General features: G+C 33.9%; 4 protein-coding genes and 1 pseudogene across 8 annotated transcripts; 2 read left to right on the top strand and 3 right to left on the bottom strand.

Moving 5' to 3' along the window:
- Positions 1–270: 270 nt before the first annotated feature.
- On the bottom strand, positions 271–5,963 carry LOC111310872 (MLO-like protein 9). Its single transcript, XM_022910250.2, has 15 exons — positions 5,275–5,963; positions 4,971–5,028; positions 4,568–4,809; positions 3,972–4,088; positions 3,814–3,871; positions 3,578–3,666; positions 3,238–3,312; positions 3,049–3,137; positions 2,889–2,938; positions 2,740–2,780; positions 2,477–2,650; positions 2,159–2,194; positions 2,002–2,069; positions 1,728–1,788; positions 271–1,492 (listed from the first exon to the last, which is right to left on the bottom strand). The coding sequence occupies exons 1-15, from the start codon at positions 5,404–5,406 to the stop codon at positions 1,220–1,222; spliced, it is 1,563 nt and encodes a 520-aa protein (XP_022765985.1). The 5' UTR covers positions 5,407–5,963; the 3' UTR covers positions 271–1,219.
- Positions 5,964–6,078: 115 nt separating this feature from the next.
- Positions 6,079–12,694, bottom strand: LOC111310871 (protein S-acyltransferase 21-like; annotated as a pseudogene). Its single transcript, XR_016330713.1, has 10 exons — positions 12,615–12,694; positions 11,656–11,710; positions 10,500–10,613; positions 10,283–10,403; positions 9,898–10,103; positions 8,917–8,985; positions 8,536–8,607; positions 7,898–7,978; positions 7,566–7,772; positions 6,079–7,146 (listed from the first exon to the last, which is right to left on the bottom strand). The product of XR_016330713.1 is annotated as a protein S-acyltransferase 21-like (transcript).
- Positions 12,695–12,800: 106 nt separating this feature from the next.
- On the bottom strand, positions 12,801–24,670 carry LOC111312931 (MLO protein homolog 1-like). Its single transcript, XM_089749328.1, has 18 exons — positions 24,645–24,670; positions 24,487–24,549; positions 24,311–24,434; positions 23,874–23,937; positions 17,026–17,129; positions 16,875–16,932; positions 16,444–16,694; positions 16,202–16,318; positions 16,001–16,061; positions 15,700–15,785; positions 14,878–14,952; positions 14,661–14,749; positions 14,466–14,515; positions 14,337–14,377; positions 13,971–14,144; positions 13,691–13,726; positions 13,408–13,536; positions 12,801–13,205 (listed from the first exon to the last, which is right to left on the bottom strand). The coding sequence occupies exons 1-18, from the start codon at positions 24,668–24,670 to the stop codon at positions 12,801–12,803; spliced, it is 1,953 nt and encodes a 650-aa protein (XP_089605454.1).
- On the top strand, positions 21,487–23,764 carry LOC111312932 (uncharacterized). 4 transcript variants are annotated; one of them, XM_089741574.1, is made up of 5 exons: positions 21,487–21,699; positions 22,420–22,552; positions 22,796–22,916; positions 23,206–23,289; positions 23,530–23,764. In XM_089741574.1, the coding sequence occupies exons 1-5, from the start codon at positions 21,639–21,641 to the stop codon at positions 23,593–23,595; spliced, it is 465 nt and encodes a 154-aa protein (XP_089597700.1). In that variant the 5' UTR covers positions 21,487–21,638; the 3' UTR covers positions 23,596–23,764. The 4 variants fall into 4 exon arrangements, with proteins under 4 accessions (XP_089597700.1, XP_022769425.1, XP_089597695.1 ...); XM_022913690.2 differs by having other exon boundaries at positions 21,490–21,699; positions 22,796–22,892; XM_089741569.1 differs by having other exon boundaries at positions 21,490–21,699; positions 23,461–23,764.
- A 77-nt stretch (positions 24,671–24,747) lies between the features above and the next one.
- On the top strand, positions 24,748–27,647 carry GAPB (glyceraldehyde-3-phosphate dehydrogenase B subunit). Its single transcript, XM_022910820.2, has 9 exons — positions 24,748–24,916; positions 25,007–25,120; positions 25,527–25,688; positions 25,780–25,947; positions 26,130–26,290; positions 26,382–26,443; positions 26,581–26,630; positions 26,775–27,181; positions 27,318–27,647. The coding sequence occupies exons 1-9, from the start codon at positions 24,818–24,820 to the stop codon at positions 27,451–27,453; spliced, it is 1,359 nt and encodes a 452-aa protein (XP_022766555.1). The 5' UTR covers positions 24,748–24,817; the 3' UTR covers positions 27,454–27,647.
- Positions 27,648–27,780: the final 133 nt, after the last annotated feature.

Genomic DNA, 27,780 nt, shown 5'->3' with positions numbered 1-27,780 from the left:
TTGTTTAAGACAGGGCCGGAAAGTACAATTACGATCTTAGTTAAGAAGAAGGCGAGAGATCACGAGTGGATATACTGGGACGTAAATGCCTTTTTCACTGCGGTAAAAGTTTTAGACTCTGGACTTGAAACAGCAGTGAGTAATATACCAGAAAAGCAAACAAAAAGGCAGGGAAGGGGAAGGGGGTAAATATGAATGAATCTATGAATGTACATGAAAACAGAAGTAGATGATTTATAGTATTTTCTAATTTCGTAATAATGCCTGATATTTATGGGCTGAAATTAGCAAGGAAAAAAATTTGAGACATGAAATGACGGGTAATAATATCTTAGCAAAATATGACAAAAAAAAAAAGAAGAGAGAAATTGTTGAAGAAAAGCAAATCAATCGGATACCCACAACACGTACAAATTGCATATAAACGATCAAAAAGCAAACGGAATGGAGCGGGCAGTGTGAGATAGTCTTCCATGGGATGGTCTTCTTGTTGCGTCTCTGTCTGGCCTCTGAGAATTGGGGCATTGAACTGAAGAGACTAACTAATATGGAGCACCTTCTTGAAATGGGTATGATAAAGCAACTCGCTTTGTGTTTTGGGTTTGATATGCACCGCATTTGAGCAGATTTTACGACAGCCAAGACTCCATCTCCGTAGAATTCTTACTGATGCCATGACTCCCCGTTGCAATTGGAAAAGCCTGAGGTCGTTAGAAATCCCATCGACCTCTAACTATTTACCTGTATACCCTTAACCGCTAATCATTGACACCTGAGACCTGAGGCTGAGTCCTGCCTCAATTAAATTGGCCCACGCACCCAAAGAAGCGTTACTCACGTTGGACTTAAGCAAGCTGGCCGTCTCTGCCGTATTTACTTGTGTATCATTTTTACAACTTTCTTTGAATTCCACTACAAAAATTTTGAACAAGCATCAAACTGACCCATGCATGGTGCTTAAAAACTGACAAATATAATAATTGAATTTCATAATTATAAGTAATTGAGTTCTCTTACTCTAATTCTGACGTAAACCAATGTATATAGGAGTACAGAACTCTATGTAATGAAGGATATTACAATAGAACAAGCTGCACCCATTAGCCACAATTAGTGCATTGCAGTTCAATTCCCTCTTTCTTCCAATATGAGCCCAAAGCACGTTTGGTAGAAAAGGGCCCTGTCCTTTTCACAGCATGCATCATAAAAGTTCGGATACTCATGGTCCACTTAGAAGGTCATGCTGATCAGGCGTTGATGTCTCTGCTTCAATAGCGACTTCCTGATGATCTAAACGATTCATGTTCCCAGCTCCAGAGCGTTTATGTAGAGGGGAGTCCTCAGGGGAACCACCAGGGCTTCCCCCCAATGTTCTTGTACGAGGACCTTCTGTCTTCCCTTCACCCTTCTTCATCACAGCCTTCTTGTGCCACTGCTTTAGGGCCTTGGAAGTTTGTTCATCAAAGATTGACCTCTTCATGGTTGATCCCATCTGAAAACGCCATAGAAGAATTAATCAAGCTGAAACTACGTTCCTCTCATCACTCTTTCCTTATTATTATTATGATTATTATTTATGGATCCTCTAATCACTCGTAGGTAATACTAGTAATTCCTTCCAGTGGTAAGAGAACTTTACTTTTTTAAATTTCAGCTTGCAAGAGAAATCTAGAAAACATAAAAAGGTTACCGAGCAGAGGAGCAATTAGTATAATTATGGAGTGAACCTGAGTAACAAGGGCATAGAGTGGAAGTGTGATGTAGCTGCACATGAATTGGACCACTACCCTGTCAAATTTTCATCATGTGGAACAGAAGAAGATCAATACGTACACAGATTGATATAAAAAGCTGTATGCTAAGTGTTCTGCTTCATTTTGTCTCTAGGAAAAACTAGTGTGCCTGCCAAAACCCTTTCATAACTGAAATTAAGGACAAGCTATGAAATTTTTCATTATGGTTGGATGGTTGAAAGGGCTATTTTAAGAGAGTATGGCTTACCCAAGGACAACTCTTATAAAGATAAGAACTAAATCCTGATGAAAGCATGACTTTAGGCCGAACTCATACTGCATTAGGAGGAAGCGAAGCATTAGAAACATTCCATTTCTTCTAGACATAGAAATAAGACAATGAAAGAAGAGGACAATATCATTACCCATATCCAAAAGAAATAAGTGATCTCGAATGCATTCTGGACATCAAAGATGTAATAAAGAATGTCAAAATAATTTCCAACAGTGGAGGAACCCCCCCCCCCCTCAACTTATGTGAGTATACCACGTAATTTTTTTCTATTATTATTATTTTGAAGAAATAAAAGCTTCAGTCATCGTTTTACAAGTAAGAAGAAAGTTGTCTATTGGTGCAAACACAGTAACATGCTGAAATTAAAATTATATATAAAAAAAATCCATAAAGCATTGCCAATTACAATCATTACATGAAGGAAAAGAGGCAGAAGATTGTAAAATACCTGAAACAGCACAAAATGGATAAGATGAAGGATTAACTGTGGCCAACTAAACCAAAAATGCCTATCAGAGACTTGTACAAGAGGCATTCCTTGTATTACAGCATGCTTTTCTACTATTTCAATTGCCATTTGTGCTATAATTGCTTGAAGCTTGGTTCCAACTGCTAATGTTACCTTCAAAAAGCGTTGAAAGGTTAATCCTTTTACATAAAACATAAATCGCATGATCAATTAGTGCAAGTTTTTCGCGGACAATCTCTTACCCCTAAAGGAATAATGGATAGGAAAAACATAGCATGCCATCCTGAAACCAGGATATATGAATCACTCGGGGAAAAAAAAGCACTAAATATATATGGGTAAAAGAAAGAAAAAATGAAAAGGTAAAAGAGAAGGTAAAAAATGAAATAACCATTAACATCCAAAAGGAGAAAGATCACTGCTGAAGCCCATAATACCGGACTGCAAGCACCACGAGTAGTATTAAAGTTAGTAGAACAAAGGAAATATGCATTCCAACGGCTCTCCTTAGAGCGTGGCAAAATTGCTAATTCAAATAATCAGAGTGTCACCTAATTCCGACGACCACCTTGAAGTCATCCTCTAATGATTTTTTGATATATTTTTGAAAGTCAAACTTACTTCCAGGTGCCAAATGAACCTATATAAAAACGCAATATAATAATTACTTTATAGTTAATTTTGTGGCTGATAACAGCACGAGGAGAAAACACAAAAATTCTTCCGCATAGGAAACTCACACTGACGAATCCATGACGCATTGTTAAATAGTCAGCCTTGCGAACAGACCTGAAGAATTGTCGCCACATGCATAACTGGAACAAACATTTTGATATGACAACAATGGATGCAGAATAAATGAAGCACCCCATTAGAAAAAAAAAAGTGCTTTGATATAGGATACTGAATATTCATCAAACCAAATGTTGAAGTTAATTTCTAATTTCACTCTATTTATGAATCCGGTGAGCAAATTCACTCCACTATTAAGTTGAAAAAAAAAAATTACAAAATTGCTTCTACACCAATTGCAGCATTTAAAAAAGAAAACTGAAAAGTGAATAGTTTATGACGTCTTACAAAGTAAAAGGAGAATTTTGTTTTTGTCCAGGCACTGGTGTGGTCCCTCACAAATGATGTCTCATGAGTGAGCCTAAATCTTGAAGGATCTAAAATTAGCAAGCAACCCAAGTCAGCATGTGAAGAAATTGAAACATAAGGGAACGATTTACCATGAATGAAGCTAGAATTATAACAGCTGCAATCATCAAGGTTAAAAACAAACTAATGATTAACTGTTACACCGAATCATGTACCATTGAATTCATTAACAGTAGTGGTACACTCCCGTTCCCACTCCTTCCACCCTCGTGTCTGCAAATAAGAGATTCATGAAAAAGTATACTCCATTTATGAATGGGCTTAGCATAGTCATTACAGAGAGGGAAAAGAAACTGAAGAGATATTTAGCCACCTTTAATCTTCCAAGCATCATTGTTATGGCGCTATATAACACATGAAAAACTGCTAAGAAGAATATGAAAATGTGCAACTGATGCAATCCATTCACAGAGATAAGTGGCACGCGCCCCTACAACAAAGTTACAACTGCTTTAGTTAAAAAGCTGGAACAGGAGGAGGCCTATGTCCAGTCATTTGTTATTTTGTATTTTAACTCACTTTAGAATCTTCAGAAATGATTTCAAAACATAACAAGAGCAATATAAACATAGAGGTAGTTAGTCCTTAAATAAGTTATGAGTTGAAAGGAAGTTGTTGATTCGGGATAGTGATATCAATTTACTGAGCCATTTCCTCCTACCTGCCGCTGCAGATAAAAAATATAACGTCCCAAAGCACATGCATAAATATAAATACATAGAAAGGGTATGCATATACACGCATGCTGCTCGATCGGCTGTACCAAAAATTATAGCAATTCCTCATTCTCTTTCTTGTGCGTGTTAATCTATTGGCAAACTCATTAGCTTTCATAAGTTCGTAACTCAATGAGATCATCAAATGTGACACTAAAATAGTTGTCATAAACAAGATGCATGCAGTACTTACGGGCTTGCACCCGCGAGCTTTGCCACCACCAGCTAAAAATCTACGCTCATATAAGAGCAGTCTCCGATGTCCAGTAGCCTCGCCCCCAGATTCTTGCTTAGGCTGTGTTTTATGAAGGGTAGAATCAACTCTTTTGGGGCAAAATAACATTGTATCCGCAACCTCTTCTGGAATACAGATACTGGAGATATAACTCTGGCCGAATGTAAGGATGAGAGAAATGAATCCCAAAACCATAAGTTCTGGAAAAAAAAAAAGTGTATATATATGAGAATGGGTCAATCTTTTTATTGTTTTTTGACAAAGGATCAAAAATATTCTAGTAAATGAGCAAGTTCATAGTTTTGTAGAAGAAGAAGAGAAATTGAGTAGTAATGGAGGTTAGGGCTGGGGTTGATTTTACCGTTTTTAACTTTTTGAAGAGCCTCATATAAAGCCTCCTTTCTTCCTTTTTCGAACAACTAGAATGAAATCTCATAAATGATCAGTTAACTAGTTATAAACAATTAAGTAGAATACAAATATAATGGCCTCTCTTCTTTTATTTCTACAAAAAAAAAGGAGGGGGGGGGGGGGGGCATTTGCATCGGTGCAGCAGAGAAATTATTAGTAGTATATAAAAGAAAGAAAGAAAGAAAGAACATTTATATATGTCCAACCCCAATTAATAAAAGGAAAATGAAATGGAGAAAAATGATTATCTATACCTCTCCAATTGCATGAAGAACCTTTTCCAGAATGATTGATATAATAATGATGACAGCACAAACAACGGCTACAGCCCAGGTGGGAGTCTGATCAAGCTCCCTGGCACCACTTTCGGCTCCTCCTCCCCCCATTAATACTATCTATCTATTTATCTATATTATTAGAATTAATGACTAGGTATGTAGCTTCAAAATACAGTACAAATTCATTCATCAAAACAAAAGTCCGTCTCCCAGCTTGTGGCGGAAGGATCGTAGAGCCCTAACTTTCATCCTAAAATTAATCAAGATTTAATGTCATGGAGAATTCAATCACGTCTGTCTGGGACAAGGTGGTTTCCTTTTTCTCTTGTAAATGTAATGGAATTGAAGCGGGAACAAAGTGGCTGTTGGTTATCCAAGATTTTCTCATTCATCATTCCTTCAAATTTCCACTTTGCACCTCTTCATCCGATTAACGGGAGTCCATGCATGTAGGCATTTAGTTACAATTACGTCATTATTTGACCACAAAGACAAACTATCATTTTGTTCAAAAATGGGAGATTCCTTTTCTTTTCTCGTCTGTCTTGAAAAAATAGGAGGCATACATCATGTATCCCACCGGTTAATTAGCTAATTAAGCCTGCACAATAATGCTTTGAGAAGATTTTCTAACTTTTTTTTTTTTAATTCTTAAGCTTTTATGTATAAGCTTTTTAGCATATAACTATTGGTTTCCTATTTTGGCCAATGAAAAATCTATTCGATTTCCTATAAAAAGATATGTTGAAAAAAGGAGAAAGTGATAAGCTAGGTTCCAAATTGTTTAGAGCGAACTTCCCCATATCCCATTATTTGTGAATTCCAATTCAGTTAGTGCCCTGAATTGACAACTAATTGACAACTAAATTACATTAAAGCTTGGAACCTAAATCCTGCACAAGAATTAATCCAAATCAAATGAAAATTTTAACCTCCAACACAAGCCATCCCAAAAAACCATACTACTGTCCCCTATTTTTGATGCTGCGTTTTTTGAGAATCACTAGGAACAAACACAGGTAGCTGACCACCTCTCTGTGATCTTTCCTGCGGATAATGACTTGACGTAGAACCTCTATCCAAGCCAACACTACTCCTTGTTCCCCTGTTAAGCTGCCCATTCATAAGAGGACCACCAAAAAATATCGATTGACCGCTATACAAAACCTCTGTTCCAGGAACCTGCAAAGACCCAGCATTTCCGGAAGAGGAAGAGACAAAGCGCCCAGCTTCTGGATCCCAAAAAACTGAAGTTCTCGAGCTTTCTGGAGCACTCAAATCTCTTCTGAAAGGATATCGAGCAGCATTTTCGTGGCCAGCACTTTCATTCCCTTCACTTTGGTTAGTTGACCAAGGAGATTGATTGGCTGACATTTGGTACATGGGGTTGAAATCTTCTCTATTTGAATCTTGCTGTGCCATTGGAGACGGGGTTATGCTGGAAAGATGAGGACTGCTAATGTTGCCGACACTGTGGCCACACGATTCAGCATCTTCTCTGCTAGCACGACTTGAAGGATATGAGCTCAATGCCCCTGCTCTAGCATTTTTACTCTGAAACCCATGATCAGTACTGATGGGACTGCTTCTTCCACTCACATTACTATCAGATAGTTGACCAACAATGTATGAATGATGTCGAGAGCCTACTGGACGAAGGACAGATGAAGTTGCCCTAGCTTTGGCAGCTGCTTTAACTGCTTCATTAGAATCCAATTTTGCAAGTTTCCATGCACTAATTCGGACAGGACATTGGGGTAATCTTTTACCCTTGTCTGGTGGCTGTACCGCATCTGGATCTACTGTAGATGGTAAGCGCCCTCGCTCCAAATGTGGAATGATTTCATCCTTTGAGAGAAAATAAATAATCAATTTTAACGTGTAACAGAAAATCCATGACAGATTATCATCATAAGAAAGCATGTACCCATGTTTAAGATGCTGTTCCCATATAATAATAACAACAACTAGAATTTTAAATTCATATTTATAGTTACAATTTGTCAATGCAAGCTGTGATTACTCTTTTTATGTTATGAAATGAAACCAAAAGTTTTTCCGAAAAATGCAAACTGCAGGAGTAATTATCATGAAATCTCTATGATGATTGAAGATTTAATAGATTTATTTGCATGCCATCTTCATTATTCATCTTTTATGGCCAACACCATCACCATATTGCAGTTATAGCAACTTAAATAAATCCACCTCATCTCCAACATAAAATGACAGAGTTTCATGTCTAGTAAGTTAAAAAGAGGTGGTACCAGGTGGTCCATGAAGATTCTTGGTGGGTTACACCAAGCACCTTTGTATTGCAAGCTCTTTCAAAGAGAGCTTCTTCCACTTCTGGCAGTCACAGCAGAACTGGTAGGTGACAATGGCATACTCTGCTGATCTCCACCATCTACAGACTGTCCAGGTGGTTCGCTTTGAGTTCTCATTGCAGCAACATATTCATATGTGGTGATGCCCTGCAGTTGGAAACAACAATGGTTCAATATTTACATATTATGAGAGGCTGATATATACAAATATATATATATATATATATATATATAGAGAGAGAGAGAGAGAGAGAGAGATTTAAAGGAAACACCTTCCTGATCAAAATTATATGGAAAAAGAATAGTTCTCCCAGGGCCACAGTGGCAAGAAAAGAAACTGCTGTGCAGAGGACCTGTAATCATTTGTGTAAAAGTGTTACGGTAAAACCCATGGCAACCAAGGTTTACATTCATCATTTAGAGAAGTGAACACTAGCAATATTTCAACTTAACCTCTGAGAAATGGGAAGCATACAAACAAAGTTTAGGGTTATTTACCAAGAAAATGAAATTCATGCAAATATGCTATGATCAAGCATCTTTTGTCAGGGCAATAGATGAAATCAACAATGCTACATCCTCCTAATTAACCCGGGCTGCTCTGTCACAAACATTCCAATACCACAAACATAATCTGAACTCTTAGGCAGAGAATGCAGAAAACATACCACCACAGTAGTAAAGGGGGGACGGGAGAATCCAACTCCATGCTTCTAAGTTATCTCACTTTCGGTACCTTTTCTATCGACAAAGCATCAAACAAGGATGGCAATGCCAACACCAAATTCAACAATAAGCTAACAAACACATACATGCATACACCCAAGCACATAAGAATAAGCTCAGTTCTTGTCAGGAGACACAAATGAGTGACATGAACCATTATCCAAAAGATATCCTAAAAACTTACCCAAACAAGGGTAGCTGCCATCAAGCATACAAAAGTGATGTAATTTTTCCTCCCCACGCGATTATTCAACCACTGGATAAATGCAGTAAAACAATTTAGTCATGCCCAATATTGTATGAACATCTAAATCAGTATAAAAAGGTGAAATTGTTTTCAGAGCATTACTAAGGAATTACAAATTATAGAGCAAAAAACAAACTTACAGCATAGGGTCCAGGTACTACAATTAATCTATTAGTCAACCATAAGCCCTAGGTGATTTTCAGTCCAGTCACATAACTTACATGTTCTAGCTATGCAAATTCCTTAGCAGTGCTCAAAAAACAAGAAATTTAGCCAGGAGTTTAGGAAAGTGACAAAAATGAACATTTAATAACTCACTCGACAGTAGTGATCAAATCCATCAACACATTTTTCACAACTTCTGCAATGCTTGCTGAATTTGCACACCTGCAAAAGTGAGTTGGAAGGGGAGGAAGAGAGTTAACATAAATCAATAACACGCAATCAGAAACAGGCTTCATCCAGAAACAGAAAAAAATGTGCTAGCCGGTTGTTTCAGAAGTGTGGCAACTCTTAGTGACTAGTATGAATACAACCTGAGGATATTTCTTGCATGCAACACATGAGTGTGTCCAAAGAAATGCAACTAAACAATTAGCACCTGAAAGGTTATGTCCTTTAATCATCTAACAAGAAATGCTATGTCAAGACAGCTTTGTGTCTAAGCATGCACATAGATAAGAGCAGTAATGTACAGGCTTGGACTAATAGTCAAACAAGATATTGCAGTGTTTTGAGTTTTCCTACTGCTAATTTTGATGAAAGTTTCTTTGCTTTGCTTACTCATTTATTGTATTTCAGTGAAAGGGGAGGAGAGGGAGAGGAAATAAAGGAAAATTTTTCTTTTTTTCAAGGCACCTCCCCCAACTCTGACCAGAGCCAACATTGGGTTATTATTTTTGATACCCTACTTCAAACCAACACATATATGTATAACCCGCATCCAACCCAAATTAATTGAATGATTTTAATTTAGTATTATATTCATAAAAATATTACTTTTAATATAAATTATATCTTAATTATGTATAAATATAGTAATTTTATTAAATTAATAGTTTAAATTAGTATTGAATAATAATTTTATTAATATATATAATAAAAAATATATTTTTATATATATTGGGGCAAATTACCCAAATACCTAGCTTCAACCTGACCCCGATTTTTAAAAAAAATACCCAACTGCCTCCAATCTGACCTGTGATTTTAAAAAAATCCATCCCTATGGGTTTCGAGCGAGTCAGAACCTGTCAAGTACAGGTTATTTTGCCATCCTAGGAGAGAGTTTGAATCTACCTCTACATTACACAATGTGCAGAACAAAGCGCCTTCTTCTCCAGATTGTTGCTGCAAAAGGTCTTCATCTTTGCGGCAATCTTCTCTTACAAGACAAGCACAAAAGAAACGTCCAAGTTTAGAACACCATCATGAACCATGCCTATTAGATTGTCTCCCATACTTTAATCCTATCTTGCTAGGCTCTTCAATAGAAGATGTATTCCCTGGTTAAACAGCATGAAATCTATGATAAATTGAGAAGAACAAAGACCTACAGAGAAGCTCATATCTTAATACAGGCAGCCACACAACAATTCTTAAATGACTATTGTAACTTCAACCAATTAATTCATAATTATCATGCAATCTAATAACAAAACCATACAGCAATGGAAAAAGTTACCGGACAGATCCATTTCATTATGCGATTTATAAGCTGATGTCTTGTCAGCTTCAAGAAGAATTCCAGGATCAGAAGGATCAATAGTGGTACATCGGACATAAAGGATGAGAATAGAGAATGCCTAAATGATAATCAAGCATTAAGATAATAACTAAGAAAGAAACTAATGAAGCTTTGAAGACTTCATAAAACTAAATAAAAAGATTATTGTGCTTACCATGATAGAGTAGACACCAATAGCCACATATTCATAGATATCTTTTCCAAGAAAGGGAGCAAAGAAGGCATAATATGCAACAGATAGCAAAAAGAAAACGGTAATAGCCACAACCTGTTCACCATTTAAAAATCAAACAACAACAAAATGGTAACGAGTGGTTGTTTAAAAACATACATACCAGAAATTAATCCCATGAATCCTCTTAGAGGCTGGAGCTTAGAAGCAAATGAACCAACAATATGTGATGATTACTCAGGCAACCAAAAAACTCCCAAGTTTAACATCAAGTCTACAACATAGGGCTTTGTAGACTATTAAGATACTCTTCTAAAGTCATGACTTGGTTCCAAACCTGCTTTATTTTATTGGTAATCATAGTAATTATTTTACATGCTCATTACAAGCAGCATGCCTTTGCCATGCCAACAACTTAATAACCAGGGAAATGAATGATAATGGCTTTATGAACTACAATTCAAACCTTAATAGAAAATAAAATTTTCCAAATAATCTAATAGTTAGTATTTTGTTTACTCAAAATTATAAGATTAGGATTAAGATCTCAACTTGTTTTGAATTTCTTTGGTAAATCCAAAATAAAGCAAGACATCAATTTGACCAACTATGCATGCTCTAGGCGGATGAAAATTTCAATAAGTCAAAATTTTCAACATATATCACTTTCCCCTTGTTGGATTACCTCTTAACGTGAATGCTTAAAAGGATTAGATGAAAGAAACTCAAATAAACACCTCAAAAGGATGGCGCTTAGTTCCTAAAAAAATCCATACAAATTGATGACGGCCAACAAAAACAATATGCATCTCAAACAATTGAATTCTAGTTAACCCGTTTTCATAAAGAAATAAATATATATATGTATATGCCCCCTTGCAAATATAGAAAGACGTAATTAAATGCAAAGCATATTAGGAAAACCTACTCATCGATAAAGACAATAATGTACATAAGTGAGACTAAAAAATACACACAGACGCAATAACTGAGAAAAATTGTTCAAAGTATTAATGTACATAACCTAACAAGCAAAGACCCTAATAGCGATAATTCACAAGTCACCAAAAATACTACAATTTCAAAAGCATTAATTGGTGACTGTATAATAAAAAGAAAATGAAAATAAAAAATGAACCTGAAATGCGTGAGCTGGCAGTTCCCATCCGTGACGCCTCACCGTTCTTAAACAACTGCTCTGAGCTCCTTACTAACCACTCCAAAGAACCACTACATTTGAAAAAGCCCACTTTGCAAACCCTAAAATTGAAATCTCAAAGCCATTTGCTTCACAAATGGTCTAGCCGTTTTATTCTTTTTGGCATCAGAATCTCGGTATCCGGTGAACAAAAAAAAGAAGGGGTTGTTTGCTCAATCTTGAGCCCCTAGCAGTAAAAGATGTTTTGAGATGACCCATAAAGTTAGTTTTGGGTTTTAGGGTTTGTAGAGTTGAACGCATCGATCAGAGAGCCCTTGAAGAAGGAGAAGAGTAGGAGAAAAGAGGATGACAAGTGCACCGTTTATTGCTTTCAATTAAGTAGTAAAAACTCAGATGTGCAAGCACGGCACCGTTTTATGTCATCCTTCAATTTATTTTGGGTGCTAATACTAATGTAGAGAGATATACTAGTGTTTATGGCGGCGGTAAAATCATACTGTTGATTAAAGTTGACTCAAAGTGTCCTAACCTGAAAGACTGGAAATGAAATTTGGCACTCCTTTTTTTTTTTTTCCACGGCCAGGACTCTCTGATCTGTCAAAACCAAAGAGTGTATGGCATGGCCATGCTATGATGTCTACGCTGACGGTGAAACCCTTCTTTGTTTTTTGTTTTTTTTTTTTTTTCCGTTTTGCATATTTGGGTTACGTGGCTATCGTGTCGCAATCAAAGAAGTCAACCCGCATCCACATGGTAGTGTTTTTCACGATGGAATTAGAACACCCACTTCCCTCTTTCTAGTTTATAAACTTTTTTATTAAGCCTATTATTATACAGACACTACCGCACCATTAAAAATATTTTTTTTATTATTATACATCACTGAATTCTATATTGCTCGGTCAATTTCCCTAAAATTTTTTTTAAAATAAACATACTATAGATATAAATTAACTTCAACTAATTGGATTGATGAATACTCACAAAGCAATTTCTTGTTTGGATAGTAATTAAACATTATTTTAATCGGTTCACAAAATTAAGTAAATACAAATATTAATTTTTGTTATAAAAAAATGTATGCATAGTAGCTAGTAAATTTCTTATATATTTATTAAAATCAATCAAGGCTTGAAGAAAAAATCAATGTCATGATGATCTGTTGGTTTCACTTGATGATCAAGTGGTCTTGAATCTGGAGGAGGAGCATGAGTGGAATCCTCGATATCAGAGAGATCGGGATCGGAGGGGTAAGAGTAATTAGAAATTGGGGAATTAAGAACGCTATCCTGCAACTGCTCCGTCTGATGAGTACTGGACCTGTGTGTGTGATTGTGTAGCAAGTGTAAGGGCGATGTTCCTTGGCTTGGTGTGGCTTCCCCGCTCTCAGACACAGACACATGACTATTCCCTACTGATCCTCCCTCTGCTGTTTTCTTCTTGTTTCTCTTCTTGGCAGCCTTCTGCCAATTCTTTAGAGCTTTGGCTGTTTGCTCCTCGAATATGGACCTTTTCATGTGAGATCCCATCTGCATCCATTTTCAATAAACATAGACCAAATTATATAAAAATATGAATTTGTCTCCTTAATCAATTGGTACCCATTTTCTTAATTAATTTAATGGACAAATTCATATATATATATATATATAGAGAGAGAGAGAGAGAGAGACAGACAGACAGACAGACAGAGACAGAGAGTGATATGGATATGATACTGCAGCTACTCACTTGCGTCACCAAGGCATACAGAGGAAAGGTAATGTAGCTGCATAGTATTTGAAGCCCATCGCCTAGAAAAACTCTTCCCAATGCAAAATACAATTTTTCGTGGATACAAGAGCGTATGGTGTATTTAAACTGCACGATATTGGACCATATATACATACATATATATATATGCAATTGAATTAGTATTATTTCCCATATCAGTTGGAACAGCAAATGAAAAGAAAAATCTTTTTTTAACCATATGGAATTTAAAAATAATTAAAAGAAATTAATCTCTACTTACCACTACCCAAAGAAAATATGCCATTTGGAATGCATTCTGCATAAACATCAAATTAATGAATCAAGCAATATAATAGTAAAGTAATTGCGGCTGAATGATTAACTGATTATTATATATAAAATACTCAACCACATTGAGATGGGTAATCTTAAAGCTCATGACCCAACTACTTAATTTAAATTAAACTGCTTATAATGTATATTAATTACTAATCCTACTGCATATATATGTATATATATATATACATTGGCAACTGGGCAATTAGCTACGAATTGGTTACCTGAAACAGTGTATAATGTATAAAGAAGAGAATCCACTGGGGTCGATTAAACCAGAAATACTTGTTATTTGGCTCAACCACAGGAGCCCCTCTAACCACAGTAGTCCGATCCTGGATTCCTTGAGCCAATTCCATGATGATAAGTTCAAGCTTTGTACCCACTAAAAGAAGTATCTGCACAAATTAAGAGTTTTGTTTTAAGTCAGTCTAATTAATTAGGCTAGCTGTATCAATCAAGTAGAATTCTCATTAATATAGTAGATATGATAGATTGGGATGTTTTCTTTTCTACCTTTAATTCAATCATTATTGTTATTAATAATAATGTAAACTTAATTACAAGGCTAATTAGGACGTGCGTCTTACCGTTAGGGGGACTAAAGACAACCAGGTGAGAGTTTGCCATTCTGCACCAAATACATAAATTGTCCAATTAATTAATGAGAGTTGAACAATTAATGTTGTAATTAAAGCGAAAGGGGTAGAATGATTAACTGTAAACGTTTAGAAGTAAGAAGATGATAGCAAAAGCCCATAGAGGGGTGCTGCATGCAAAATCAACAACGAATATCAATTAGTATGATAATTAATTAATTATATATATGCATACATAGTGTCAGCAAGCAAGATGAAGCTAGGTTCTTAGATTTATCCAAGAAAGACGGACGGAGATGAATAATTTAAACGGACCTAATTCCCACTACGACTTTGAAATCGTCTTCCATGGATCTTTTTATGTATTTATGGAAGTCAAATTTGCTGTTGGGTGCAAAATGTGCCTGCAATATTAATATTGGTTGGATAAAATGAAGGCCTTGTCATAGTGGAGAGACGAAGACATTGTGTCCCATTAACATCAATTAATTAATATTCATAAGCCTAATAAAATAGGATGCCTGCTGCTTACGTTGATAAAACCAATGCGCATGGTCAAATAGTCCACCTTGGTCACCGAACCAAAGAATTGCCTGAAGAAGGCCACCTGTATATGTATATTTAAGACGATATGCAGTAATTAATTTAACTTACAAAAAAATATGAAGTAACATATGGAAAAATAAATAAAAGGCGTTATAAATAATCATTATATATATGCACACACTCTCACGAAGCTGAAGCTGAAGCTTTTATTATAAGGCAAAATTAAGTTTCCAATACAACGATGGAGCCAAAATTTTAAAGTTAGGAACCCAATCTAAAATAAAATATAACATACAAATTTTATTTAACATATCATTTGTATTATACATATTATTATCTTATCAAAAGTTATAAAATATATATATATATTAAATACAATATTCTATATGTATAAACATAATAATGAGCATACGTAAAACAATTCAAATCGCGAAATGAAAGAAAGTCAAAATACATATATTCAAATTTGTACACTAAGATTTTCCATAGAAACAAAACTATTTAAGTCAAAAGTTTTGATAATTTCTATTTCAATGTAGGGAATAAATTATCCACAAGAAATTCATCCTCCATTTATTAGGAAGCTTTTTGTTTTAACATTTTTCATTATTAAAAATACTCTTTCAGTAATTACAAGTAGACGTTTTCAAAAATGTTGGGCCTCCTCCTCCTATAACGTAATGTTTGAATATACAAATTATTAAGTCGCAACATTTTATATAGTGTAAAACTCATTAGTTATTCTCACACATATTTTAATATGATTTAGTTTAACTTGATTAAAATTAGCTGAAAAAATGCCTCTTACTATCCATTTTATGCCGGGACTTGTCAAGAAACCAGAATGACGTTTCACGAAAGAAGTTTGATGGGTGAATCTGAACCTTGCAGGATCTGAAAGAACATGTCGATGGCACTATATTAGCATGCCAAATGCTTGTGGATTATATGCACAATTGAAGAACTTCAATTTTGATGGACTAGTACAAATTTTGTTCAGAATTTAACATTTATTAATGGCCGAGGCACACAGCTTTTCGGTGTCAATGGATTTCAAATTTAATTTAGATACTCCATAAGAAAGCAAGGTGAAAGCTCTAAAGGATTACCATTTGTGTATTGATACTCCAGGGTTGAAGTTTCTGATTCCCAGGCCTCCCATTTCTTCATCTGATCAATTTCAGTCACCAGAATTACATTATGAAAACTAAATAACTAGGAAATCCAGTCCAGTTGATCTTTGATAATAGCATTATTTTTGGAAATTAAACAAACATAAAGGAAATTTAAGGTTAAAAAAAAAAACTTACTTTGGCCTTGGCCAGTAGAATGGTGGCCACACTGTAAAGAACATGAAAAACAGCAAGCACAAATATAAATATGTGCAAGTCGTGCATCCCACTTTGTGAAATCAGGGCAACTTTACCCTATAATTTCATCCAAAAATTAAGAGGGGGAAATTGGTTAATTACTTTGTCTTCGTTAAACCGATAATAAAAAGCTAACCTACTAATTAAAAAAAACTAAAAAACTAAAAAGAAGGCCGGCATACTTTGTCGCAAGAACCTTTTCCCCCGGAATCGGCCAACACTCGACGCCATACCATGTGATCTTCAGCATAAGAAAGTAACTTTCTTCTGTCGTTATCCTCGCTAATTTTACTTTTATCAATCGTTCCTGCATAATCAGACTTTGGTTTGCATGGAAGCATCGAATGTCCTATCTTTTCAGGGATGCATATTTCTGGAATGTAATATGTACCCACAGTAAGTAGTAACGATATGAATCCCAGTAGCATCAGTTCTGCAAATTAAATTAAAAGGGAATAGTCGTTATTAATCAATTAACTTCAGATCACTGCAGATTGCCTTGTTGCCCAAATGCAATATTGAACAAGTATACATATAACATCAATTAAAAATTAGCGCACAAATATATATATATATATATATATATAGAGAGAGAGAGAGAGAGCGATCTAACCAGCTTTTATTTTCTCCAAAGCTTCCATCATGGCTTTCTTGTGGCGTTTTTGAAACCACTGCACGTCATCAACAAAGAGGTTACAATCATAATTATTAGCATGAAAACTTCATTAGTAATTAACACCGCCATAACCTATCTCCTTAATTACCTTTCCAAGAGAGTGAATTCCTTGTTCTATCAGTATGGATATAATCACAAATATTGCACTCACAGCTGCAACAGCCCATGTTGGCGTTTGCTCCAGTGACCTACCCTTAGAGGCAGCCATTTTTCAGAAATCAAAACGCTTAGGATAGGAAGAAAAAAGTTGGTCGAAATTAACAAGAATTAATATATGGGGAGAGGAGGGAAAAACCATGTGGTAGAGCGTTTTCATTTGCCACTAGCTATAAACAAAACTTTGTCATATATTGCATGGTTTTTCCCGCAATAAAAAAAAAAAAAAAGGAGCATTGTTGTACCGGTCAATGCAGTCGTCTAAGGTATAAATAGGATATATCAAACAACAACCCCTTTGTTCATAGGACAATATAGAATCAGGCCGGCCAATGCAGCCAAAGAAGAGAATATTATGATAAAGAAACATATCTTGGGACGAAGGGTATATATGAAGTGACCCTAGTATTAACTTAGTCATGAGCATCCGATATATTTGAGTTGTATCTATCTATGTCTAAGACTGAGTACTGAAAGCTCTTGGTCTCCAAAGCTGAGTAGTTTCTCCGCTGTAGGTAGGTAGGTATATATGTGGTAGACATGTCTACTTCTAGACATAATTTTATATAACAATTGGGAATTTAAGATGGCCGTAATTTCTAATAAAGTTTTCTCCATTGATATAATTAGTTAAGGAACCTTCGCTAATTCAGCAATAACATATATAGGACGTTTTTTTATATGTATATTTATGGATCTTTCTGACCTTGTAGTTTTTCATTAGTGTAGAGGGCAGCTTAGTTGACATGGGCCAAAAGAATTAGACTCCTTTCACTCTTTTTTTTGTTGTCCACCCGCACAGCATAACTTTTTTCTTCTAATTAGTAAAGTATTTTAATGCAAAGGGATTTGCTAACGCCAGAAAAAATATATAAATAAAAAAAGAAGAGCAAGTTAATTTAAAATCCTTAGTTGAAACTAGTACTCACATGTGACTAGTAAGTTTTTTTCTTTTAGTCAGAATAATAAGTTTTATTGATGTGTTCTAATTGAATGCTTCAAAACCAATTCAGGATAATTTCATTGATTTTTGTCCATGTTACTGTCCATTTGTCTTACAATTCTTATTATCATACATATTTTTTAATAATTTCTTTTATAATTAAGGTTAAACCTTTTTTATAATGGATATTTTTTATGAAATTATAATCATTAGTCAGATATTATATATTAAAAACTAGTTTTTAACCCATGCCATGCATGGAATTATTTTTTATTTTTAATAATTAAAATTTTTTTATTAATCTTAATTTTTTATATTACTTTAATAAAAAAAATGCAAACATTTATTGATTTATTATATATAATCATACTTTCATAAATGTTAAGGTATAATTAAATAAAACTTTATACGTATTGTAATACTTTTTCAAAGTCAAAGTTTTGTAAAATTTCAAAGAATTATAAAAAATTTTTCTTTTTTATAAAAATTATTTTTTCAGTTCATTTACTAAGCAATCAAAATTTTACTACTCATTTTTTCTTGTTCGGTCGAAAAGGCAAAGTTCAATTTTAAATAATCAAGAATTTATTATTGGCTTATATATATATATATATATATATATATATATATATATATATAGTGTTAGAAATGTTGTTATCTATGCTTTTGAATTCTTCACGTGATATTATTATAATTTCTTTAAGGTTTGTATTCTTTCAGTGCTTTATTGTACTCTTAATTGTAGTTGGATATTTATAATCATTTCACTACTTTTAATAAAATTTTATATTAGCAAAATATTCTTAAATTATTAAATCTTATAAAGTTAAATAAAAAATAAAATGTCAAATAATAATAATAATAATAATAATAATTGAACTACAAAACATAATTACTAATTTGCTCATAACCATTAGCTTTTTATTAGTTCTTATTTTTTTACATATATACTTTAACATACATAATTTTTTTTTATTAAAACATAAACCAAATATACAAATTGAGAATTATATATAATTTAGATCTCTTGTACTTAGGCCTAGCAAATATCCAGTTTAACTAAACATATATATATATATAAACATATGAACCAATTTATTTTAGAATAAATCAAATCTAGATGCATATATCATATAATGCAAATAAAACCAAAAAATAAGTTTAAAAAAACAAACAATTGAGGAAAATAATAAAAAATATAATATAATATAAAAAAAGTAATGAACTATACCTATTACCTAGTTGAAGCCCAGCTAAATATGCGCTCATTTTCCTTTCATTATTGGAATCTAAAAAAAAATCAATATTATAAAAAGAAAAATAATCCAACACCATCACAAACTTATTTTTAAAACGAAAAAATAAAAATAAAAAAATAATAAAGGCATAAAATGAATTTACTTATTCATGAGTATGATGTGTTTATTATTCTTTCTAGCTTTTGTCAATTTCTATCAAAACCCATAAACCATAATTGTCAAATAAAAAAAAAAAGATTGTATTCTTCAATTTCTAATTCTAATAATAACAAATAAAATAACATTAGTTAGAAAGTGATGTACTCACTTTATGAGTTCTTTATTTTTATTTTGAGATTTTGATTTTAGCAAATAAAAATTTATTAAGCTCACACACACACACACACACACACATATATATACATACATAGAGTTATGATTAAATTTAGAAGGAAAAAGATAAATTATGATTTAATATATTTAAATTCAAAATTTATGTAAATTTTTTAATTTTTGATAAAGTTTGATTTGAATTTAAATAGTTACTCAAAAATATTAAATTTATATAATTTATTAAATAAAATTATTTGACAACAAATATAAGTTTATTAAGCCTATATATATTTGGAATTATAATTAAATTAAAAAAGAAAGGTAATTTATAATTTAATATATTTAAATTTAAAATCTATGTAAAATTTTTAATATTTTATAGATATTGATTTGACCAAATATACAAATTGAGAACGTATATATAATTTAAATTTTTTATACTTATGCATAGTAAATATCTAGTTTCACTATATATATATATATATATATAATCATATGAACCGATTTCTTTTAGAATAAATAAAATCTAAATGTATATATATCATATAATGTAAATAAAACCAAATAAAATGTTGGAAGAAACAAATAAATAGAGGAAAAATTAAAAAATAATAAATAGAATATGAAAAAAACAATGAACTATACCGAAACCAATCTAAAAGTGTACTCATTTTCCTTTCATTATTGAAATCTAAAAAAAAAAATCAATATTATAAAAACAAAGAAAAACCAATCCAACACCATTACAAACTTATTTTTAAAACCAAAAGAATAATAATAAAAGAAATGTAAAGACATAAAATGAATTTACTTGTTCATGAGTAGTATGTGATTATTATTCTTTCTAATTTTTATCCATTCCTATCAAAACTCATAAATGATAATCGTCAAATAAAAAAAATTAGTTTCTTTAATTTCTAATTTTAATAATAGTGAATAAAATAACATTAGTTAGAGAGTGACGCTTTCATTTTATGAACTCTTTATTTTTATTTTGAAATTTTGATTTTAACAAATAAAAATTTATTAAGCTTACACATACACAAATAATATATAGATATAGATATATATATATATATATGTAGAGTTATTATTAAATTTGAAAAGAAGAGATAAATTATGATTTAGTGTATTTAAATTCAAAATTTATGTAAAATTTCTAATTTTTGATAAATTTTTATTTGAATTTAAATAGTTACCCAAAAATATTTAATTTATATAATTTATTAAATAAAATTATTTGACAAAAAATAAAAGTTTATTAAGCCTATATATATTTGAAATTATGATTAAATTAAAAAAGAAAGATAATTTATAATTTAATATATTTGAATTTAAAATTTATGTAAAATTTTTAATATTTTATAGATTTTGATTTGAATTTAAATAATTATCCAAACACATTAAATTTATATAATTATCTATACATATTAAATTTAAATAATTTATTAAATAGAGTTACTTGATAAATAATATAATATAAATATTATCTTACGTGTCAAAAAAAAAGATTATCTACATAAACGTTTATGTCAGCACATTTTATCATATAACTTTATATCCTGTAATATAATATATATATATATATATATTAGATATTACTTAATTAATTTAGACAAATCAATTAATCAACAAACTAATATAAAGTTAAACCTGTAAAAATGATTAAGTATGAAAATGAAAACCCACTTAAAACTGCATCTAGGCATATAGCATTGCTTCCTTTTTTTTTGTTTTTTTTTTGAAAGAAAGATTTTAGTAGTCATGTCATGTAGTAATAGTTCTAGAACAAATTGGGCCGCAACTAAAAATTTTGGGCCTAGGCCCACAAGAGCAAGCGCCGTCACAAATGAACGGCAAGGAAAGCAGAGGGTCCATGATGAAGTTTCGTCGTCAAGCATAGATATCATCGAGCACCGAACTCAGAAGTAGCAATCTCCTTATCGGATCTGTTTTGTTCCCTGGAACTCCACTGCTTAGTTTCATTTCTAGCGTCTCTCTCACTTGTATTGTATTTTGCACTCTTAGAAAATGACAATCCTTTCAAATTCTTTGGTTTTACCGACAAACCATCGAACCCAACTCTCTTCTGGTAAAAATCCCTCGTCACATTTCGTTTCTCGATCTCTCTTTCCTTTCAATTTTGTGCTGCTAATTCGTTGTAATTATGCTATGTAAACTTCTTATTCTCTTTATGGTATGCGTGCGTCACAATCTCCTTTTTTTTCTTGCTTAAGCCATGGGATTTTTTTCTGGCAGTAGCTGAAAGAAACTTTAGATTGCCACTCACTTATATCTATAAAAATTGATTGCAATTCAATTTCTTATATTTCTTACTAGCATATTTGTCAAAAATTTTTGTGTGGCATGTCATTAAACCTGAAGGAAATAATTGACTGCAAGTGCTGTCAGCTAAAGATGAAAGAGAGATGCCAATAGGATTTGCTAAAAGCTCCTTGGTTGGGGAATTAACCGTTGGACTTGAATCTCATTATTTTTCATTTTAGTTCAGCACTTTTGATCTTGTGCAGCAAAAATCTGGGTTTAACAGTATTTCTAATTTCTAATTTCAGAATTTGTTAGATCATAGCATCATCATCATCATGTTCATGTCCATTCTTTGAAATCAGAAGATTGTTTATGTTTGCTCTTTGTTGTACACAAACTCAAAAATAAGCTGTCATTAATTCTAATTTCTATTACATGTATACAACAAAGCTATATTTTGTACGATTTAAAGTGTACCATCCGTTTTGTTTTAAAAGTTTTGAAAGACTGTTCATTACCTTCTCTGCCGAATTTGTTTTGCTAGGCTCTCCTCTAAAGCCAGCAGACCAAAACTTTGGGAGTGCCAAACCCGCCAACTTGTCATTCAATTCTAGTCGTTTAGGGAAACTGCATCTTTCTACCTCTGGAAGGCCACTCACTGTTCAAGCTTCGTACAGGTATCATCTTTGAGGCAATTTGGAGCAAGAATGCATCATAGTACTTATTCATATTCCTGTAACTGACTAACTGGGAGCTAGTTTCAAAAGCACTAGCAACTAAATGCTTAAGTTTTTGTGTGTGTGTGTGTATGTGTATTCTGTTCCCTCTTCTATGTGTTTTTAGATGATCTCTTGGGAAAATTAACATGTAATATTACTTAAGTACTCGAAGGAAGTCCTCTTCTTCTTATGTTCTTACAGTGATGGTGCAAGGCCAAGCAGCGCAAGCATCTTTGTTGGAGGTTTTGTTTTGGGAGGACTCATGGTTGCTGCACTTGGATGTGTGTTTGCTCCTCAGGTGATATTACCTTTGCAAATGCTTGTAAGATTGTACTAAAATATCTCCTTGATTCTCCATTATATATGTTTGTTATTTTGATCAAGTAAAATGCCCCCATATGTTGATCAATGGTTACACTCTACATCTATAGTTCCTTTCTTAAACAACTTTATCATTCCTGATTTTTCCCTTTTAGATGATTAAAACGTACAGACTGGAACTGTGAGAACTATTATGTGTTTGGCTATTTGTTTTAGGAACTGTTATTTATGACTTATATGATGGTCATTTTTTACTATTGAAAAATTCTTCTTCTGTTTGCCATCTATAGCTCAGCAAGGCTCTAGTTGAAGATAGAAAGGATCTAATGAAGAAACTGCCTAAATTCATATATGATGAAGAAAAAGCTTTGGAGGTGAGCACTTACTCTGTTCAGAATTATTGCCTTCTAAGTTCTAAGGAATATGGAATGGCCTGACTATTGTGTGCTTTGAAGTTCAAGAACCGGCATTATGTATTAAACATTTGCACTTTAAAATTTATAGGTTTAAAAGCTGAATGATAATATGTGGCCTTTGTTCTGCAGAAAACACGGAAGATACTGACTGAGAAGATTGCTCAGCTGAACTCTGCTATTGATGATTTTTCCGTGCAGGTTCGATCTGAAGATACCCCAAATGGAGTTGCTGTGAACTCTGATGAAATTGAGGCTTCCATATGAATTGCCTTGTCGTTCACATTGTGGTTTAACTGGTCTTGTTATCCTTGTTAAAGAAATAAATCAAATAATAGTGTTATTGTAATTTTCCTGTTTTCTCGGCAAACAGTTTAAGCTCTTTAATGTGTGGTGGTTGTTGCACGAATAAATGAATACTTACTCTTTTACCAGACATGATGGCAAAGAAGCTCAAGGTTAGCGCCAAGTTTTAAAGAGTAACATTGCTTTCCTAGTTGTAAAAGTTGGTTTTCTAAAACTTAATTTGCTACTACTTCTATTTATTCCCCTCCCACCACCACCACCCCCCACCCCCCCCCCAAAAAAAAAAAAAAAAAAAAAACTGTACTACTGGGAACAATCTCACTTCAAATAATTATCTTCCTTCTCAATTGTCTCCTGTAATTGATGCATCATTTGGTGTTTGGGAAAAATTCTACATTGGTAGACTGAAATGTGCCAAAAAGTTCACTGATTAAGAGAATAAAGGAATGCATTTCCATGTTCCATCTTAGAAGTCCAATGCTACTGGCTTTTCATCCGGCCCTCTCATTTTAATTCAATCTCTTTGTTTGGAAATAGAATGTCACCCTCTCTTTCTCATGTGTATGTATCAAAAAGAAAATGGAGAAATGGAGTTACCTAGTTCTGCTGGATAAGTATCTAGACATGGGGATTCATTCGTCTTATTAGCCTCAAAACATTTTACTATCCTTCAAACGTGGAATGACAGATATTTATTTTCCTCTGAATCTTCACCACCATCCAAATTGATCTCCTCATAGCCAGAAAATTGTTTGTAAAAATCTGGTGCACTGGTCCCATTGAGCCTGAGGCCTTTCTCTCTTGAATGTTTAAAAGCTACACGTTACATTAAGAAAACACTACGTGCGATACGTAGATGAAGCAGATTTTAGATTTCCCGCAATTTTGTTTGTGTCGATCATATACGTAGTCATTCTAAAACAGTGCAAGGGCACTTTAGGAAAAATAAGAACGGATGAAGGAGCTGTGGCTCAGATCATGAGCTGAGTTCTCGAACACAATCTTATCACAGCATAGGCCACAATTCACCACTCATTTCTTCAATTCACTTGCAACCATAATTTATATGCTAATATTTTAACTAGAGGAGGTTGAACAATAATATATTAACTGACACACCAAATTCAACTGTATAAATAATACTGGGGAGCTTGATCTTTTAGTTTACTTGCAGCCAATAAACATGGCCACTCACGCGGCTCTAGCTCCTTCGAGAATCCCTGCCAGCACCAGGCTTCCATCTAAGAGAAATCACTCTTTCCCCACTCAATGCTCCGCCCAGGTCTCTCTCTTTCTTAAGGTTTTGGTATGTAGTTTTGTTGCTCTTTCGCTTCTGGACTATTCATTTCAGGCTTTCAGCTTTCTTGTGCAGAGACTGGAAGTTGCTGAATTCTCTGGGCTTCGATCCAGGTCAAGCGTGACCTTTGCCAAGAACGTTAGAGAAGCATCTTTTTTCGATGTGGTGGCTGCCCAACTTACTCCAAAGGTTCATTCACTGTTTCACCATTTATTTTTTGAGTTTTTGCGCCATAACAGCAAATCAATGTTTCATTGGATAATATTCTACGTTATAGAGCAGTTATGGCTTTATGGGTCCATAGGCTCTTGGTAGTCTTGATATGTCCAAGTTTGAAGTTAATACGTTGCTTCACCAAGCAAGTTTATTTTTTCTCCTATATCCTCAGGTTTCCTGGGCTTAAGCATAGGCCGCTTAAAAAGGGGAAAAAAACCCTGCTGAAACACTTTCAACAATAAGCTTGGTTAGGTAGTTCAGCATTAGATAACCAATAGAAAGACCAAAATGATCTATATATTGATTTTATTTTTCTGCAAAGCACCTCATTCTTAATTACTATGTGGTACTGATCACTTGAAATTGTTTTGAAATTTAGAATGTAGGATCTGCTCCTTTTAGGGGAGAAATAGTTGCCAAATTGAAGGTTGCAATCAATGGATTCGGACGCATTGGCAGGAACTTCCTCCGATGCTGGCACGGCAGGAAGAACTCACCCCTCGACGTCGTCGTTTTAAATGACAGCGGTGGTGTCAAGAATGTAAGTAACTGTGACTGCCATGCTTTTTAAGAGTTAACCTGTGAGGTTTGGATCTTTTCATTCATTAACCTAGATATATAAATAAACACAGGCTTCACACTTGCTGAAATATGATTCAATGCTGGGAACTTTCAAAGCTGATGTGAAAATAGTTGACAACGAAACCATCAGTGTTGATGGTAAGCCCATCAAGGTCGTCTCTAACAGGGACCCTCTCAAGCTTCCTTGGGCTGAACTTGGCATTGACATTGTTATCGAGGTAGGTCCTTGCACTTAATGCTCAGAGATTTTGGCCTCCAGGGAAATATAGGTATTGTGACCATATAGAATTTCAAAGCATGGATGTAACATACAATTTATATTTTATACCTCTCCTGTCATCTAGTATACCACTTTTAGTATTAATGATAATTGAATAATTTGACATGCAATATTTTACAGGGAACAGGAGTCTTTGTAGATGGCCCTGGAGCTGGAAAGCACATACAAGCTGGTACCAAGAAAGTTATAATAACCGCTCCAGCTAAAGGTGCAGACATTCCAACCTACGTTGTTGGAGTGAATGAAGGGGATTATGAGCACGAGGTCTCAAACATCATAAGGTCGGTTCTGAATAAAGCAGTCATGACAATTATTTTCCATTTCTTTATCGTTCTAGTGCTTTAGAATTTGATTGCCTTTTTGTATTTGAAGCAATGCTTCATGCACCACAAATTGCTTGGCTCCTTTTGTGAAAGTCATGGATGAAGAATTTGGTAAGCATTGTTCATATTCAGATATCATTTCACAGCTTAAACATTTGGGGATGAATTTTTTCAGTTGTTTAATTGCCTATATGATCATAGTTTAAGATTTTCTATTTTTCTTTGACTTTACCAAAAACTATGTGCAGGCATTGTCAAGGGTACAATGACAACCACCCACTCTTACACCGGTGACCAGGTGATCACACTAGTTAACCAAACACTCAACTGATGCACTCAGAAGTTGCATATTCTCAACAATTAGATTTTTATGCTAGATTATATTTCAAATTAATTGCTTAAGCAAAGTAGAAAACTAAAATTATTGCATGTGATTATCCAGAGGCTCTTGGATGCTTCACACCGTGACTTGCGAAGAGCCAGAGCTGCAGCATTGAACATTGTACCAACAAGCACAGGTGCTGCAAAGGCTGTCTCTCTAGTGCTTCCTCAGCTCAAGGGCAAGCTCAATGGCATTGCACTTAGAGTACCAACACCAAATGTATCAGTTGTTGACCTTGTTGTGAATGTTGAGAAGAAGGGTATTACAGCTGAGGATGTGAACGCTGCCTTCAGAAAAGCAGCTGAGGGGCCATTGAAGGGCGTATTGGATGTGTGTGATGTTCCTCTTGTCTCAGTGGACTTTAGGTGCTCTGATGTTTCTTCCACCATCGACTCTTCATTGACCATGGTCATGGGAGATGACATGGTCAAGGTGGTGGCCTGGTATGACAATGAATGGGGTTACAGGTGAGCTTAAAGCAAGCAATCCAAGTAGTTGAAAATTAATAAAGCATGACATATGGTCAAGTTTTTAATCTCTTGGATTTGCGTTGGGTACATTAATAACTGTTACAATGTGGTTCATTGTATTTGTGATTTGCAGCCAAAGGGTTGTTGATTTGGCACACTTGGTGGCAAGCAAGTGGCCAGGCATGCCTGAAGCAGGAAGTGGTGACCCCTTGGAGGATTTCTGCAAGACAAACCCAGCTGACGAGGAATGCAAAGTTTACGAGGCTTAACTTGTTGCAATTAATATTCATATTTCTTTTGTTAATTTGTTTAATTTCCAGCTGGGGGTATAGTGGCAAAGGTTTTTCAATGTTCGTGTTAACTAAATATGCTCATTTTGTAATGACAGCTGAGTGACATGAACAGAATGATCAAATAACATTTCAATGCAGCTATCAAATGCTGCAATAATCTTTTGATCTAATTACTCGTAGCTTTGGACCAGTATGAATTGCATCGGTGGTTTCTTTGATATTCTAAAAATTTTCTAAATCCCATAGATGATTGTATAATCTGATTGGATTAAGATCTACTCTTGAGAAAAAAAAAAAAAAAAA

This window comes from Durio zibethinus, chromosome 1, assembly GCF_047325235.1.
Source record: "Durio zibethinus cultivar Kanyao isolate XHJ-2024 chromosome 1, ASM4732523v1, whole genome shotgun sequence".
Taxonomy (NCBI): Eukaryota; Viridiplantae; Streptophyta; class Magnoliopsida; order Malvales; family Malvaceae; genus Durio; species Durio zibethinus.
The sequence above is the reverse complement of the archived record's forward strand: the minus strand, read 5'-3'. Positions and strand labels throughout refer to the sequence as shown.

Excerpts from the sequence above, each read along its gene's own strand:
- GAPB (XM_022910820.2), top strand. The coding sequence starts at position 24,818 with ATGGCCACTCACGCGGCTCTAGCTCCTTCGAGAATCCCTGCCAGCACC. Across the intron at positions 25,121-25,526 it reads CTGCCCAACTTACTCCAAAG|AATGTAGGATCTGCTCCTTT; the intron begins GTTCATTCACTG and ends TTTGAAATTTAG. Across the intron at positions 26,444-26,580 it reads AGTCATGGATGAAGAATTTG|GCATTGTCAAGGGTACAATG; the intron begins GTAAGCATTGTT and ends AACTATGTGCAG.
- LOC111312932 (XM_089741569.1), top strand. The coding sequence starts at position 21,639 with ATGACAATCCTTTCAAATTCTTTGGTTTTACCGACAAACCATCGAACC. Across the intron at positions 22,553-22,795 it reads ACTGTTCAAGCTTCGTACAG|TGATGGTGCAAGGCCAAGCA; the intron begins GTATCATCTTTG and ends ATGTTCTTACAG. Across the intron at positions 23,290-23,460 it reads ATGAAGAAAAAGCTTTGGAG|AAAACACGGAAGATACTGAC; the intron begins GTGAGCACTTAC and ends TTTGTTCTGCAG.
- LOC111312931 (XM_089749328.1), bottom strand. The coding sequence starts at position 24,670 with ATGAGTGGTGAATTGTGGCCTATGCT. Across the intron at positions 16,933-17,025 it reads GAATTCACTCTCTTGGAAAG|TGGTTTCAAAAACGCCACAA; the intron begins GTAATTAAGGAG and ends GATGACGTGCAG. Across the intron at positions 13,727-13,970 it reads TACATTATACACTGTTTCAG|AATGCATTCCAAATGGCATA; the intron begins GTAACCAATTCG and ends ATGTTTATGCAG.
- LOC111310872 (XM_022910250.2), bottom strand. The coding sequence starts at position 5,406 with ATGGGGGGAGGAGGAGCCGAAAGTGGTGCCAGGGAGCTTGATCAGACT. Across the intron at positions 5,029-5,274 it reads TTCTTCATGCAATTGGAGAG|TTGTTCGAAAAAGGAAGAAA; the intron begins GTATAGATAATC and ends ATTTCATTCTAG. Across the intron at positions 4,089-4,567 it reads AAGCTCGCGGGTGCAAGCCC|GGGCGCGTGCCACTTATCTC; the intron begins GTAAGTACTGCA and ends ACTTTGTTGTAG.